Source organism: Nestor notabilis, unplaced genomic scaffold, assembly GCF_000696875.1.
Source record: "Nestor notabilis isolate BGI_N333 unplaced genomic scaffold, ASM69687v1 scaffold7766, whole genome shotgun sequence".
NCBI classification, from domain to species: domain Eukaryota; kingdom Metazoa; phylum Chordata; class Aves; order Psittaciformes; family Psittacidae; genus Nestor; species Nestor notabilis.
The window spans coordinates 43,259-59,923 of NW_009934192.1; the positions used below are offsets into that span (position 1 = coordinate 43,259).

Sequence of the window (16,665 nt, forward strand, 5' to 3'; positions counted from 1 at the left end):
GCTGTTGGCATTTCCCTGTTGTGCAGAACAAAACGTGTTACTTCTTTCAGGATTGCTTAAGAGTGGAGGCTCAAATTTGCACATTTTCTTCCAAGCAGGTGCTAACACTGCAGCTGGCAGTGGTTGTCATTCCTGCAGATTATGCTCAGGAAACAGCTTGAAAAATCATTGTAGTGAGGGTTTATCTGACTTGCTTGTGTCAACATGTTTTCTATGGCATGTTTGTAATTGGCAGTGTAGCATTAGTTTGTAATTGGCAGTCTGTGAAGCTCCATGATTTTCAAGTTCCAAAATACAGCTTGCCAGCCTAAAGTGACACAGACAAACTGGAAAACCAGCAGCAAAATCTGCATAGACTTTCAGGTTAGTTTGTGGGTCTTCTGGTCGGATGTAACCCTCAGGAACTGCAGAAAACAAGTTTTCTTTACCAGAGTTCTTACTTTTGCCATTTCCTTTAACCAGGGTCCAAGAAGCGGCAGTGTAAAGTGCTCTTTGAATATGTCCCACAGAATGAGGATGAGCTGGAACTCAAGCTGGGGGATGTGATTGACATCAGTGAAGAGGTAAGCTGTTTTACAGAGCTGATAGTCTCTTTATATGGCCAAAAGTCAAATTGTTTCTTTGTCTGATTAAATGAATTACAAGGATGTTAGAAGAATAACATGGGAAGTAGTGTTTCTGAAGCTAAGTTTAGGAGTTCTTTCAGGTTCTAATCCTAAATCAATGGATGCTAGATGTTATGAGAAGCATTTGATTATCACAGCAATAAATATGATCTGTTACACAGATTCCTTTTTTGAAAGACTTTTACAGTTCTTTGGCCCTGTCTGTGATCTTGTTTTTTAGGATGTTTATGCTAAAACTGTTCGACCAGTGGCTTTTAAGTTGATATACTCTTACTCAGTTTAGGTGAAAAATGTTATTTGACCTGATTTTTCCAGTCTCATGCTTTCTTGCAAACTCACTGAAGCTTTGAACTAATATAGTAACAGTATTCAGCATAGAAGCCTGTATCTGTAATACAACATACATCAGCCGCTTGCACAAAAATATAGAGCATATAAATGCTCTCAATAGCATGTTATTATTTCTATTGCCTTCCTTTTTCACTGAAGAAATACAGTTAAAGATATGTCTTGATGTTCAGACAGTGATGGCAATGGCTTTCTGCATGTGAGTAGGGGTTTAGGGTGGGGTTTGTTCTCCAACCTACGTGCTTCCTTGCTATCTGTTCCATTTAACAGCAACTTGTATTGTGGGAGGCTTGAATATGTGGGAAGAATACCTCTTACAAGAGCAAAATCTGTCAGGGACCCTGTGGAAGAGACTAGAGTGATTGTGGCAGGAACCTTTTCAGAACTAGGTGGAAAACTTCTGCGTGGCATGCTCTGAGTTTCACTGTGACATCTCTTCTTACTATGCTCCTGAAGGTCTGGGTAAGGAGATTTCTTCCTGGCCATATGTCTGGGGGTGCTTTGTAAGTAGCTTTATGAGGCTGTGCTTTTCACATGCGTGACATCTTTTGAAGAGAGTGCTAATTCTTTAGGATGCTGACAGTTGCCAGGAAGGACTTTTCCATTTTCCTAACAAGGAAGAAGTTATGCCTTTAGATACATTTGCACTAATGGTTTATGGAATTGAATAAACAGAGCAAGTGACATGTAAAACCTGCTCACTAAAATCACAGTTTCATAAGGATCATTGTGAGTGGGTGTTCTGTAACAGAGTGCTCCTGGATAACCTCACCAGTTTAATTTGAGTAGTGCCTGTACACAGCAGTTATGACTTCAGATGGCCCAACGGAAGCATTATGAGAGGCAGCATGTGCACTAAGCTGTTGCAGAAGCTGCTGTTTCAGGTCACATGTGTCAACATCTGGAATTATTTTAGGAGGGGTCTTCAGTGTGATGCAATAGAGATGATCCAAGTAGCCAAACAGAATAAAAAGATCAAAGCATTTCCTCATCTGGTTTCTTAAGGAAAGATGGGTTTTACTTTATTCTTGTGTTGTTTTTTTCCCAAATGCTGTCAGGTAGAAAAAATATTGTAGCTAACTCATAGTTTCTATCCTGTTTGCATGCTGTTTTTATGATGGTGTAGAGTAGACCTGACAGGTGTACCTTAGCTCTGCATCATGAAACTGTACTGGTAGACCAGAAATTGGAAAAATGGTAGAAAATACATTCTCTTGGTTGTGCAGTATGCTGGGATACCTTGTCTTGAGTATCTTGTCTTCAGTATTGTGAAATGATTCACTTCCATTAATATGTAAAAGATGCAATTTATATCTATGTAGGCAACTCATAACTGTTACATCAAGCAAAGATTGTTTGGTCACTTCTTAAAACTGGGAAAATAAGATAAAATCAGCTCCATGAGGGTATCTGCTCTACCAGTTACAGAATCACAGAATGGTTTGAGTTGGTTAAAGACCATCTAGTTCCAACCTACCTGCCACAGTCAGGGACACCTTCCATGAGACCAGGTTGGTCAAAGCCCTGTCCAACCTGGCCTTGAACGCTGCTAGGGATGAGGTATACCTGAGAATGAGTATTTAGCCCTTGAAATTGTTTTCATAAATTGAGTAGTTACAACTGACACTACTGATAGTGAAATCAAAAGTGGAGGGAGATGGGATCAGAATAAACGGCTAATATTGAAGAGAGCAGGCTACAAGGATCAGAAGTAGCATTTAGGGAAGAAGGCTCTTGTGCTCTGTTCTGGCTGAATCCACAAGGGGTTTTGTTTACAGAACATGTGGGGTTTAAGTGCAAATTACATGCACAAAATGAGTGGGATAACTGTATCATTGCTGTAACACCTTTGTTGCTGCTTTATATTTTCCCCCCACTTGCGTCAGATGTGGTGCTAAATAGCAGATTTATTTTTGTAGTATTTGCATGCTGTGTTATCAAGCATAATTGAAATTCACATGACTCCATCAGTGGAGTTCTGCAGAACTTCTTGTTTCAGCTTTTTTTTTTTTTTTACTCCCCTTTTGTTTAGAAGTCTGAGTTTTCGTTATCTTACAAAAATAAGTTGGTAGAATTCACGCTAAAATAAAAGTACTGATATGTGTACCAAAGCTGTAACTCCCTGTTGTGGAAATTGTATCATGTGGTAAGATTTTTGAAATGGAAGATATGAGTTGTGAAATTGGGCCCTAACAAGGCAGATGGCAGAGATACAGAGATGTTCTCCAACAAAGCATGTAGAACTTTTTAAACCTGTATTTTAATGATGATTAAAGATAGCTTTTCTGGTAACACAGTTTGTATATAGTCAGGTTTCTGTAAAAGTGGTGAGGAGGCTAAAGCAAGTATGCTCGAGAAATTGTTGTTTCATTGCTGACACTTTCTGAATTGGCATCACTTTGACTTGCAAGTCTGTAAAGTGCTTTGCTGAAATTATTTCTTGGCAGAAGAATAAGTGGATGCTCCAGTTGCTCTCTGTATCATAAGCATTAAAAGTCCCTTTCTCATGGTTCTCGGTGAGTCAGGGCATTCGAGTTATAGTATTCTGTAATATGCTATGTAAAGCACAAGGTGCTGGAGCCAGGTCAGCGCTTGCAAGTAATCTGGGCTTAAAATTTGTTTCAGAGGACCAGACTCTGGATTTGAACCATCCACAGCTAAGCTATATTTAAGCACCAGAAAGTCTTTTAAAGTAACAATGTTCTTTTCATTGCCTGTCTGTCTCTGTAGCTGCCAGGTTTTGCATGCATTTTGCTTGCCTGAAGGTAGGCTGGCATTTAAAAACTGTGCCTGTGTGTCAGGCGTAGTGACCTACTAAACATGGCTAAAAAAAGATAATGTAAACAACTGCTGCTTGCCTTGTTTGTTCTTCCCCCGTTGCTTTTCTTTCTTGTCTCAAAACAGCTTTCCAGCCCTGAAATAGCAATCAAAATGAAATATTTTTGAAAATTTGTTAATTATAGTTTTTAAATGGTGCTCATTAGGCAAATACATTTGATTTATTTAAGACACTTTGAAAACTGCTCATAAATTTGAAAAGCACAATTCTTACTCAGTCTTCTGGCCCCGTTTTACAATGTCACCTATGTATGCCCAGCTGTTGTGTGTTCTGCTTCGGACCATGGGCTATTCCTCATAAATATTCCATTAAATGTAAGTATTGCAGTGTAAATGACACATGAGGAATCCAAGCACATAACTGAGCACTGGAGTCATTATGTTCCCTAATTCCTGAATGGGTTTCTTTCCAGTGCAAAAATGAGTGGTTTTGTGAATAGCAAAGCCAACAAAATTTGGCATCCAGCAGACTTCTGTCCTTAGGACTGCTGTGTGCCACCACAGAATCCTGGTGCACCTTGGCTACTGTTGGCAGCTGGCCAGCTCTGATGGGAACGTGTCTGTACCTTCTGACCCAACTAGAGCCAAGCATGTGCTATTCAGCCAGTTTCCTCCTGTTAGAAGGAATGGACAGCTTAGTTTTCCATTACTCTGTGATGCCCTGAAGGACTTTTCTCTGTTCTATCCAACATTATCTGTATGAATTGTATCTTTGAAACTTGTGCCTTTTGATCAAAATTGTTTGAAACTGTTTAATGGGTATGAGGCCAGTGGGAGTAGCACTGGGTAGAAATTAGACCATATGAAGGAAAAGATAGATGGACAACAAGAATCCACAAAAATTTTCTTAGAAAGCCAGGTTAAAAGCTGCGTCTTCATTTCTTAAGCAGTTTGATCTTTTCTTCTTGTTAAATGTGTAATGCCTGTTATTCTGTCTTACCTTGAGAAGGTTGATGGACATCTTGCTGCTGTTCTGGATTAATTGGCAGGGGCTAGTGTCATGATTCAGGATCATTGCTGAAGTGACAGTAAAATGTTTTCTTGCTCTTCTTTTTGCCTATTTTTTCTACATCTTTGGAAAGCTTCTTTAAAGAAAAATCATGGTCATTTGAACTTCCACAGAGTTGTTTGTAGAGTTTTATAAATGAAGCATAGGCGGAATAGATAAGAATTGCCTTTTGCTTTATTAGTAATGTGCAAAATATTTCTACACAGGTAGAAGAAGGCTGGTGGAGTGGAACACTAAATGGCAGGACAGGGTTGTTTCCTTCAAACTTTGTGAAAGAATTGGAAGTGGTGGATGATGGAGAAACACAGGACTCTCTGGATGACACAGGTGGTATTCTGTTGTAAACCCTTAGCAAAGTCATTTTAGATCTCAGCCAGAATTTGGAGTGTTATGGTTATATCACAACAAAAGTTGTAAAGAATTCAAGCTTCCTAAGAACGGGAAGTATTTAGTGTAATTCTAGAAAATATCAATGCTAGCTATGAAGATACCTGTCCTGCTCCTAATGCACTTGTAGTAAAATTGCAGTCAAGGTCTTGATCTTGCAAATGTACATTCTGCATTTTATCACTACTCAAAATTCGATCATATTCAAAGTTGAGCTTTTCCATTTAATAGCTTTTCTCAGTCTTATTCTCACAGACATGAGTTCTCTAACACAGAACTTAAGTGTTTAACTGTGTCAGTTGAGAATTAAAACTTGAATTGAGGCTCTTTGTACTGTTCTGATTCAACTTAAAAAGAATCCTGAGAAGGGGGCCCTGGTTCTTCACTGTTTTAATCTAACAATAAAATGTTTTTAAGGATGTGTTTACATTTAGCATTCCTTTGTGGCTATGGCTGTATAGCTTGGGCAGAAGCAGACAGACTGTGAGTGCTGAATGGTGTCAGGCAGGTGCATGCTTTACAGGCAGTTACTTGTTCCCTTAAAACTGCACCTTAGAGGCATTCTGTCTATGAAGACCTGTTTGAAGGCTGGGGACTTGTGATATGATACTACTAGAATGGGAGTGTTCTTTGGGAACAACAACTTAATGCAAGTTAATCGATGCTTGAAGACAGCTGTGTATGTTCAAGGGGAAAAGTGTTTTTTTTTTTTTTTTTTTTTCTTCTTAGTAATGCACACTTTCATTTACAAGATGTTCAGTATTGATTGTTTCTGACAAGGGTTTGCTCAGAGATAGGGAAGAAAAGCCTGGCTTGGATTTTTTTTTTTTTTTAATGTTTTTTTTCCCTCTAAGTTGTAGGAATAATTGCAGAATCTTAAAACAAGAGCTGTTTGACTTCAGCAGTCCCAAATAGCTCAGCGGCTGTCTCCTTGGAAGTCAAGTTCCCTGAATTTAGTGGGGTCTGGAGAGATGAATTTACAAATGGGCATGTGTTAGTCTTAATTCCTGAACACTGAGATCAGTGTGACAGAACAGTAATTTGAAGCAATTACATTTTCTGCCACTAACTAACAAGTTATGATTTTCAGCCCGTTACCCCCCAGAGGTTATTTAATGTTCAGTATGTTCACAATCAGGATCTCAAGTATCTGCTAGTTCTCTCCGTACCTCCATTTGCTGAACTGTGGTCTTTCAAATGTGCAAGCTTTACTCATCAATGAAATATCTAGCTATCCTTTTAGATGTCTAAGAGGGATATAACTAAGTGGGTAGTAACTCAGTTGAGAAAAAGTTAGATACTGAAGTCAAGAGCGATGTAACTTCACAGTATTATGAAAATACCATAAATTTATGGTGGAAGGAAGAGGCTTTAATCTTTATTGCAATTTCCAGACATGCAGACACTGAAAAGAACTTAACTGAAAAGCTGAAAGATGTGGATGCTATTTTGAATTTGGTTTCTAAAAGCTCTCTACTTTTACATTACCATCTCCTGGCATTCTGCATGTGGAAATAGCTTGCCTATGAATGCTAGTTTGTAGGTTTTAACAGATTTGATTGCAACCTAAAAGAAAAGGAAAGGAAAAAATAATAAAACCCAACCAACAAAACAAAAAAAAGAGGAAAAAAAAGTTGGGCGGTGGTGGGAATATAGAGGTCTTAAAAGCTCCTAACACATAAATTAAGATTTCTTTAACTACATTTTTTGGGGGTGGATAAATGTTGTTCCTTAAGACTGAAAGATTTAAAGAATCCTTAATCACTGGTAGATAACACAAGTATTTATCTCAGCCAACTATATCTGATATGAATGCTGAACTCTTTTAAAATAGGTTTTAGGTGTTACCAGCTTAAAAAGCTATTTAAATTTGCAATAAACTCTTCAAGTAATTTTGACAGTGCATTTTGAGCAAAAGGAAAATTTTGGTTTTGTGCCCAGAAAGGCATTCTGTTGCTGAAACACACTGTTTTCCCCCCTGTGGCTACTGAAACATGGTAGGACTCATTATGGACTTTTATTGATTATCACTTTCAGCAGCTGTAGCTGTGCAAATGACAAGCTTTTAAATGTTGAACTAAACCTTCATATTTAGAGAATGCATAAACAGTGTTTCATAAAACTAATGGAAAACATTGATGTTAACAGGCTGTGGAGCCTGAGTGATAATTGGAATAGCAAGCAATATGAGCAATCTAATGACTTAGTAGCCCAGAGTATTTAGTGCAATACTGGTGTCATTTCAAATGCTCTTAAGTTAAATATACAACAGGAACAAATGTGAGGTATTACAGCTACAATAATGCTCCTCAAGAAGATGTTTAGCAAGAGCAGTGCACTCAGTTATGTTACTCCCACTTCCTTTTTTTTTTTTTTTTCTTTCCCCCCCCCCAAGAAGAGAAAATAATTTCCAATCTTAAACCAAAATTTTTTTTTTCCCTCCTTTCAGAGTCTGTTTTCAGTGGTCCTACCTCACCTGTGCCCTCTCCAGGAAATACGACTGAACCTGCATCTGGACCAGCACAGCCAAAGAAAGTCCGAGGTGTTGGGTTTGGAGATATCTTTAAAGAAGGCTCAGTGAAACTTAAGACAAGATTATCCAGTAATGAGTCAGAAGATAAAAAGCAAGATAAGGTTTGTAGTGACTTACACTGGGTTGTTTTTTTTTGGGGGGGGTTTCCTATGAAAATAACTTAGAAGACTTGGATCTGAAGATGAAGTATCTTACAGCTGCTGAATACACTGACCATTTTAAAATTTGTCAATGTTGTTCCATATCCAGACCATATTCTTCTTATGCGGCTCTTGCCTAGAAAACAAAACAAACCCACTCAAACTTATTTTATAATAAGTAATATTTAACATTGATTCCAAAATATCTCTTCAAATATCTTGGTATTTGAAATATCAGAGAGGGAAAACAAAGCTGATATAAAAATTGTCATTTCAAAGATGTATGATGTAAGACACAATAACTTCTCAAATGCATCTACAGTATGAGGTCTCTTGTAACAGATGTGTGTGGTCTGGGACAAGACTGTTAAGTCTTTCTATACAAGTTAGACTTGGCCTTTAAAACAAGGAATGTTGGGGGTTTTTTTGTTAGTTTTTTTCTTTTTTTTTTTTTTTTTTTTTTTTTTTTTCGTTCTCCCCCCCCCCGCCATTTTTTGGTGGATGTTTTGTTCCCCTCCCCCCCCCCCCGCCATTTTTTGGTGGATGTTGAGATTGGTGTTCTAGATGTCAACCATCATTACCAGTATAAATGTCCTACAGTAAATGCTGCCAAGCTTTTGGCTTTGGTGGTGTCTTAGGTTAATGAGCTACATGAACCGGTGATTGTGTAAACCTGAAAAATGCTGTTCTACGATTTTGCATCTTCTTTTCTTTTTCTTCTTTTTATGAGTGCGGGGAAAAAAGGCAATTTTATTCTTTATATTGAACTTAAAGCTTAGGACAGAGGAGATAATGTGACAATAGTGGAATTGCTTTAGTTTGAGATTTATTTTGGTCTGGATCTGAGATAACTGTTATCCCTTGGAAGCACAACAGCGATACATAGTCCTTTATCTTGAACTTATGTGTTGTTTATGCCAAAAGCTTCTATATGGATTTGCAGCTCTTGATAAATTAAAGGTAGCAGAGATAATCCAGCGTTTCAGTTTTTACTCAGGTGGTCAATGAAAGAAAGCTTTTAAAACCATGGGCAATTTCTTTTTTATTTTTTTTGTCATGGGTTATGGCTATTAATGCTGTTTGCTGAGTGATTTGCTTTTCTCTGCTGCCATGGAAATAATTGTGATGGTGCAGGGCAAAAGGTGGGGGGAGTCCCTAGGAAGAGGGTGGGGACAGAGACTTCCTTGAAAGTGTTTTCCATTGGTAGCAGTGTGAAGAGCAGTGCTCATCCGCCGATAGACATGGTGTATGTCCTCTTTGTTTCTGGTCCTGTCAAAACATCTGATGATTTAGAAAATGAAAGTTACAAGTGTGTTGCCTTCTATTTAAGGCTCAGGGAATGTTATCTCTTAAGGAAGGTGTTGTTCAGCTTCCGAGGAGAACCTCTGAGGAGACCTTCTTGAGTCCTTTCAGTATATAGATGGAAAGAGGCTTTTTACCAAGATCTATAGTAACAGGACAAGGGACAGTGGTTTTAAATTGAAGGAGGGTAGGTTTAGTTTGGACACAAGGAAGAAATTCTGCACTATAAGGGTAATGAGACACTCACAGGTTGCCCAGAGAAGCTGTGGCTGCCCCATCCCTCGCAATGTTCAAGGCCAGGTTGAATGGGGCTTTGAGCAACCTTGTAACTTTGGGAGTATAAAGAGCCTAACTAAAGTATTTTCAATGAATACAAAGTCTGCTCAGACATTTTGAATTGGGTTATTTGACTGTGTATAAACACTGAAATATGTCGTTGCTCTGTTGTTGGTTGGCTTGCCTGGGAAGTTGGTATAGGCCATCTCTCAGAAAGAGGGAAATGAAGTGCAAAACTAGTTTTGCATAGCTTAAAGACAATGAAATAAACAGTTGAGTTTAGCACTTAATATTCCACTTACTCTTGTTGCCAAGGTCATCCGAAAGGTGGACAGACTCACAGAACAACATAGAGAGCCCTGGGGAGGTAATTCTCATGAAGGTTCTGGATGACTTTGTTGGATTTGTGCTCTACTCACTTTGGAGCTAGACGGAGGGATGCTGGAAGGCTATTTTCAGTCTTTCAGCCAGTAAGGAAAAAAGCTGTCGTCAGGAAACTATAGAGATAGTTGTTTTTAACTTGGGGAATTCTGAGACTTTTCAGCACAGGAAGGCTGAGCTCTGTATCCGAAGTGCTCAAGAGTATATATGGTCCTGCAAGAGGGAGTTTCAGCTGGTCCCAGCATCCTGACTGGGCTCAGGCTATTTATACCCTGCCTGCCTAAACTGCCTCTCATACTTCTAATTGCATCCCATCTTGGAAGAGGGAAATGTAGAGAACTATTTCTATGTTGGGCTTGTTTAATCCCATAGCTGGGTTATTTTAGTGCTTGCTTCATATAGCATTCTGGAGCAAGTTAAATTGCATATGTACTCCAAGAACATCCCAAGTGACTGTGGCTTCCTCTATGGTATGTCAGAGGTACCAAACGCCAGTGCACAGGCATTATCTGGTTTTAAGGAGTAAATCGAGTTTCATTTGGTAGTAGCAAGTCTGCAAAGTTTAACCATAAATGAAAATGAACAGAGTAACTAAAGGCAATGGCAATTTTCACATCAGTAATGCTATTAGGGCTGCTCAGGTAAGTACTGACTATAAGACCATATTCTGTGTTTGTAGCTCATAAGACTGTGAAGAAGTGGATGCAGCTGAAGCTGTCTCAATCTTCCTGGCAGCTCAGTAAGTCTCCTGGATGGGGGAAAAACTCACATTAGGACAATTTTTGGTTAGAGGTTAACTCTGAAACTTGTTATTGGTTGCACTGCGTGTCTGTTACTTTGATTCAGGAGAAATTTCTAGTGACACCTGTTCTGTATGAATTGCAAAGAGTGAAGGGAAGCTTGGATGGGTTTCCATGAGATTTTACTTTTGTCTGAATAGTTAAAAACTGTTTGCCTCTTCATCTGAGGTGGTGAATGGCTACGGAATATTACTGCTTTATTCCACAGTAAGCGTGGTCAGTGAGTTACTTTCAGTAGAGCTGGTAAATAAGTGCCTCTGTTCTGTGCCAGAGGAGGCAATTTTCAAGCTAATGGAAGAGTAACACTTGGAACTGCTGAAATTCAATTGCAAAAGTATATTTGGCAATGTCCTGAGATTGGCTTCCAGTTTAAAAGCTGTGCTTTTATCTTTAATCAGTAGACACAATTCTAATCACTATAACTGTAATGAAGTAGCTAAGGTAAGTGAACTACTTCATGGGAAAGCTCATTGAATCTCTTGCAGATGGTCATTTGCATCATGTCAGCTAATGAAAACCTGAGTATGTTCTGTAGCCTAACGAAAAAAAAAAAGGGAGGGGGGGAACAAACCCTCATAAAGAATTTTGCTAACAAAGTTCTCTTTTGTTTATACAGCCATTACCTAACCATCCCCCTGGAACAAAGCTAATCCATTTTCCCAGTACAACAAAAACTGAAAACTCGTCAGAAGTGATAAAAGCAGAAGCTGAAAGTAAACCTGGTAAGGCTGGAAATTTACATCTATTACTTGGTAGTCCTCTCTAGAGAAATGTTTGGTTGTCAAATTTTTTGTGTTAGTCTTGCATGAAAGTCTAGTATACTGAAAACCATAATGTTCTATACCTTTCAGGAGTTCTGCAAATGCAGAAGAGTCTAAAGGAATGCTTACTTGCATTTCTGTGGAAAATGAATCAAAATATTTGTAGGGTTGTCTCCCAGAACAAAATAAAGCTAGGGTATGAAGTTTTATTACAGCAGTCCCTTTGCATTAATTTGCTATCTTGATCTGCGCAGACTTACTGTTGCCTAGCTTTTAGTGTTCAGATGGGATGCTGAAAATCTATTGCTATGGAATAGTCCCTTAACTCAGTTTCTGCCATTAGATTATAGAAGTTACTTTCTAGGCTTAGGATTTACTGTGGAGTTGCTAGTGTGCTCTCATAACTGTCAAACTGTGAAGCTGCTTGCATCAGAAAGTTGGTGTTGATGTTTTGTTGAAGTCTGTTCCCTAGATAATTCAGTTCCATTGTGTTTCTGTTTATAAAAACTTTTTTCATTTTCTCCAAGAATTTGACTTCATTTAACTACCAAACTGCATAGTTTTAAATAAAGAGATATTTTTAAGCCAACCCAAAACATCTTGTGGGAGTGCCAATGCCATATAAAAAATTAACCTCAATTATACGATGTGTAGACAGCTCATTTTGCTTTTATATTTTTGTTTTATGTGGAAATACCTTATTTTGATATAAATGGGTTGTCTAGATGGAATGCATAATTTGCAGAAATAAGAAAACTTCAAGAAACAATTGACTTTAGTTGTGTTCAGGAGTTGTGTAATATAATGCAACAGGGCACTTGAAATGGCAGGTTCATTTGTCAGAGCCCTGGTTATCTGTAGCTTTAGCAGTGTATAGGGTATCCATGCTGTTCTAGTCATATTCTGGCTTTGCTGAATTGGATAGCTATAAATAGTGTGACCATGTTTCCAGACAGATGATTACTGTCAAGAACTGTTTGATGTAATGGGTTGAGAGCAGGTAATATTTATGTTTTGCCATTACAAAGCATATATTAAAAGTTTGTGTATGATACAAATGATTTGATGGAAGTTTCTGCTAACTTGCAACTTTGAAGTCTTCCCTAAACATCAAATTTGGGATAATCTTGGGATCTTGCTTTTAAACCATTCCAGTGCTATTGCTGTAAGTTCCAACAAGACAATGTGCAGCCCTGAGCACTGGGATATTTGACTTGTCTGAAACTTTGCATAAAAATTAACATAACTCTCCTTAACAAATCTGAACATTTAGTACTGAACACTGATCATTCAGTATTTAGCTGAAAACACAGGAAATGGACTAATCCAGTAGCTATACTGAGTGTCTGGTCCCCAGAGAAAGAATACATCAGAGAGGAACTTACATACGATAGTAATAGATGCTGTAGGAGAACGTCAGTAGATAGACACCATTTAAGAATACCTTACAACCTTTTGAAGAAAGCTTGGGTTTTTTTCCTTGATGTTTTTATTTCAATTTAGACTATACTATAGTTTATGTATATAATCCTCAGTTTTGAGAGAGCGAGTTTAAAATAAACTGTGTTCAGCACGTTAGCAAATAAACAGAGATCTCCAAAGTGTTTAGACTAAGTGTGGCTTATTTTGTGGTGTGGCTCTGCTATTTCTGTGAAGCTTATTTTGGCCTCTGGAGGAAGTATGTAAAAATATTTTGTTTAAAAAATAAAATAATCACCATTTGACCCCTCTTTCCCCTTATTATGTTAGAAAATAACATTTGTGATTGCTGCTACTGTATTGGTAGTACTGAGTCTTGGAAAAGATTCAATTTCAAACTACCTTTTTTTAAAAATATTTACTGAAGTTCAGATTTACTGTTTTGTAAATACCATTTTAGGTTTAAATGCTTGAAAGTCTAAACCAGGCTATTTTCTTCATCTTTAACTCCTGGCAGAATTTCAGACTTGTAAAATAAGGTGCTGAAGTGGCAAGTTGTGCATAGTCTTAATGTACATGGCTGGGTTTCTCAGCTGGCGCTGACTGCTGGAGCTCACAGCCTGGCATGCGTGGGGAGCCTGGGGGTCTGCAGGGTGCAGGGCTCCCTGTCCCTGGCCTTCTGGGCAGCTGGAGCAGAGCAAAAGGTCCCCTTTCTGGCACTGTTTCTGTCTTGTGGGGCTTGGTGTATGTGAGGAGCGGAGAAGTGCATGGAGGAAGAGAGGAGAAAAGGAGGATTGTGTAGTTCTTCTGTACAGGCCAAATCTCCAGTATCTTCGTAGAATCAGGAGGTATAGAAATGTATCACACTTGTAATATACTTACTCATTACTAATGAATAAAATCCCCAAATTTGATAGATATTTGTTGAATCTTATTTCAGTGTGGTTTTACTTTTAGACCTAGATTTAAACATTCATCTCTGACACGGTTCTTCCTATGGTTTTGTAATTCTTCATAAACCACAATATAGTCAATCTACAGTTGAGTATTTCTGATCACTAGATAAGGCTGTAAAATAATGCAAGTTCTTGTACTTGGGATTACTCAGGTGGTTACATATCTATGTCTATCTATATAGCTATATCTATTTCTTAATCTTGGCATACTTTTACATTTTAACATAGCGGTTGTTGCTGACCAAGGTAGATTTTTAATTAACCAAATTTGTGCATTTTTTAACTAAAGGTTTGTGTCTTGAGTAAACAAATACAACAACAACAAAAAGGTTCAACTGCAACTCATTTCTTTTCTTACTACCCAGCAACAGGCAGTCATTAAGACTTGCAGAGGATCATGATGATGGCTTACTTGGTGGTGTGCTTCTCTCTAACTGGGGGTTGGTCCAGCTGCTCACCTGTGCGTGTTGTCAGTGCCTAATACCTGTTTAGGTTATGGCAGCACAGTAAAGTCATTTGCTTGCTTCCTCTTCCTCAATCTGTCCGATACAGAAATCTAGTCTTTTTATATGCTGAATTATTTTAAATGTGCTGGGGTTAAAAAGGGTACAAAAATTGCTTTGCAATCAAGTCTTCTATATGAATGTGTTTTGGCCTCTTTCACGTTGTTTTTATTCTAGCGTGGGAAAGTAAAATGAATCCTGCTTTTTCACCTGAAAACCTTATCACTATTCTAAATGGATTAGTTATTGAACTATACCAAATGGAAAGAAAGGAATTATTCTGTCTACTTTTGCAGAAGAGGCTGTTGTTGTCTGAGTTGATCACTCAGATGAGCTCTGGTTTCAGGTGCTTAGCCAAGGAATTCCTTTGCTTCAGTTACTTGGGCCTACTGCAGAATTTCAGCTGGGTATTTGAAGTTTCTGTAATTATACATGTTAATAAAGAATGTGACCTTGAAATGTTTGAATGTATTTAATTAGGATTGCAAATTTGAAATTTAGATCAATTTTGAAAAAAATATCATATAAACTCTCAATTAAGAGCTTGAAATAATTTTTGTCTAAAGTAGCTCAAACCTGAATATGTGTTATGGAGAGGGTTAGAAAGGCTGTTATAATTTAACTGAGGAGGCTCTTCTCCCTCTGAAGTCAGAGTACTTGAATTAAGTTGCTGTTATAGAAAAAAATCTTTTAGAGCTTAAAGTCCTGACTTGACAAAGATTTATCTCTATTGCTCTGTAAATATAATAATCTTATTTTTCTTGTGATGTGGATAACATAGTGAACATGTAAAGCAGTCCCAGATGGCTGGTCTAGAAGGGAACTATGATTATAGTGTTAATTTCTGAGCTCTCTGTTCAGACACCGTAAGCGAGCTAGTATTATGTATATTACTACCCATGGTAAGTAAATGTGGTTAATTGTGCTGCTTTGTTTCAGCCAAGGAATATTGCAGGACAATATTTTCCTATGAAGGCTCAAATGATGAACTCAGCTTTAAAGAAGGCGAGATCATTCAAATAATCAGTAAGGTAGGATGTTCAGTCTGCTTTAACCATTTATGTAGCTTTTGTGGGTTTTGCACAGGTAGTTAATGTGTAAAATGTGAAAACAGGAAGGTCTGTTGAAGTAGATATTCCTGTAGACTGATTTGTCTCATGTGAGAGTCAACTCTTTGCTTCTGTACTTGGTGGAGATACAGATGTCCTTAAAGATCATTCTGGATTGGGAAATCATCTTAGATTCCTCAAAGGCCAGTCAGATCAGTGTACACCCAGTACCAAATATCTTTTCAGAGGGGAAGTTGGAAAAGCTTTGCAAAAAGCCCTTTTACCTTCAGAACTTGTACTTTTTCTCTGGTGATGCAACAAGCTGACCTAGAGGTGGTGGCTGGAAAGTATGATGTGTCAAAAGGTGAGAAATTTGGATCTGTACTTAGATTTTGGTTTAGGTATTATGAAAAAAAATGTGCAAGTATTTTCAGTAGGAGAATGAAGTCCAGGTTATTTAATTGAATGTTCTTATTTGTGCTGAACATTCAAAACTCCTTTCCAAAAGGGCATCTTGTTGCAGAGATGGTTTTAAACAGCAAAAGAACTTATCCATACTTGATTTCCCTCCAGTACTCTGCAGTCTTTTGTTAGTTTATATGCTGCTGTGTTAAGGAATAATGACTTGGCTAAAAAAAAAGTGGAAAGTTCCTTTTACTGTTTTCAGCTTTCACACAGTTACAGAAGAAAAGCAATACTTTTTTTCTTTAGGAGGATTTTAAGTTTATGGAAAAGCTGACTACTTTTCTTAACAAGAAAGTTGATATCATCAGTATTACTGACTGTAATTACAGTGGAGAAAAGTATTTATGGAAAGCACTTTTTAAAACATGACAGCCCTTGCTCCATCTTCACTGAAACTCTTGCCTCTCTGTCCTTCTCAAATTTGCCCCTAAATTTATCCAAAGCATATGCTGGTCCAAATGGGAGCAAAGCATAGTTATCCTCTAAAACCATCTTCTGAAGTCTGAGTATATTAATGTAACTTTGAGGTGGCTGCCCCAGTCTGGGGTTTTGATCTTGCCACACATTGAAGTATTTTTCTTTTAGCATGTACATGTTTGTAAAGCCTGTCCCTATTGGCCATTTATTTCCTGTTGTGCTGTATATAATCATTGCCATGGAGTTGTCTCTGACTTCCTAGCATACCCTCAGCACTGGCTAAATGAAATTTAGCAATAGATGCCTTATCCCATTCATGGCTGCTGGCTGCTCAGAGGTTGGACTCTAGTACTTAATCGAAAGGGTGACAGAGGGAGAAGTGGAAGAAAACTTTACCAAATTCTTACTTTCAGCACTTACCACCTATTCAGGTCTTTTTCCTGCTGCTTCCTTCT

At 38.0% G+C, this 16,665-nt stretch overlaps 1 protein-coding gene across 1 annotated transcript in view; it reads left to right on the forward strand.

Annotated features, from left to right (window-relative positions):
• Window positions 1-16,665, forward strand: part of CD2AP (CD2-associated protein) — a gene marked incomplete at its 3' end in the record, with an annotated part of 51,267 nt that overhangs the window by 25,254 nt on the left and 9,348 nt on the right. The window contains exons 4-8 of the mRNA XM_010017205.1: window positions 463-563; window positions 5,028-5,148; window positions 7,658-7,842; window positions 11,257-11,362; window positions 15,219-15,310. Coding sequence (XP_010015507.1) covers window positions 463-563; window positions 5,028-5,148; window positions 7,658-7,842; window positions 11,257-11,362; window positions 15,219-15,310 — 605 coding nt within the window. The remainder of the gene's footprint in view (window positions 1-462; window positions 564-5,027; window positions 5,149-7,657; window positions 7,843-11,256; window positions 11,363-15,218; window positions 15,311-16,665) is intronic.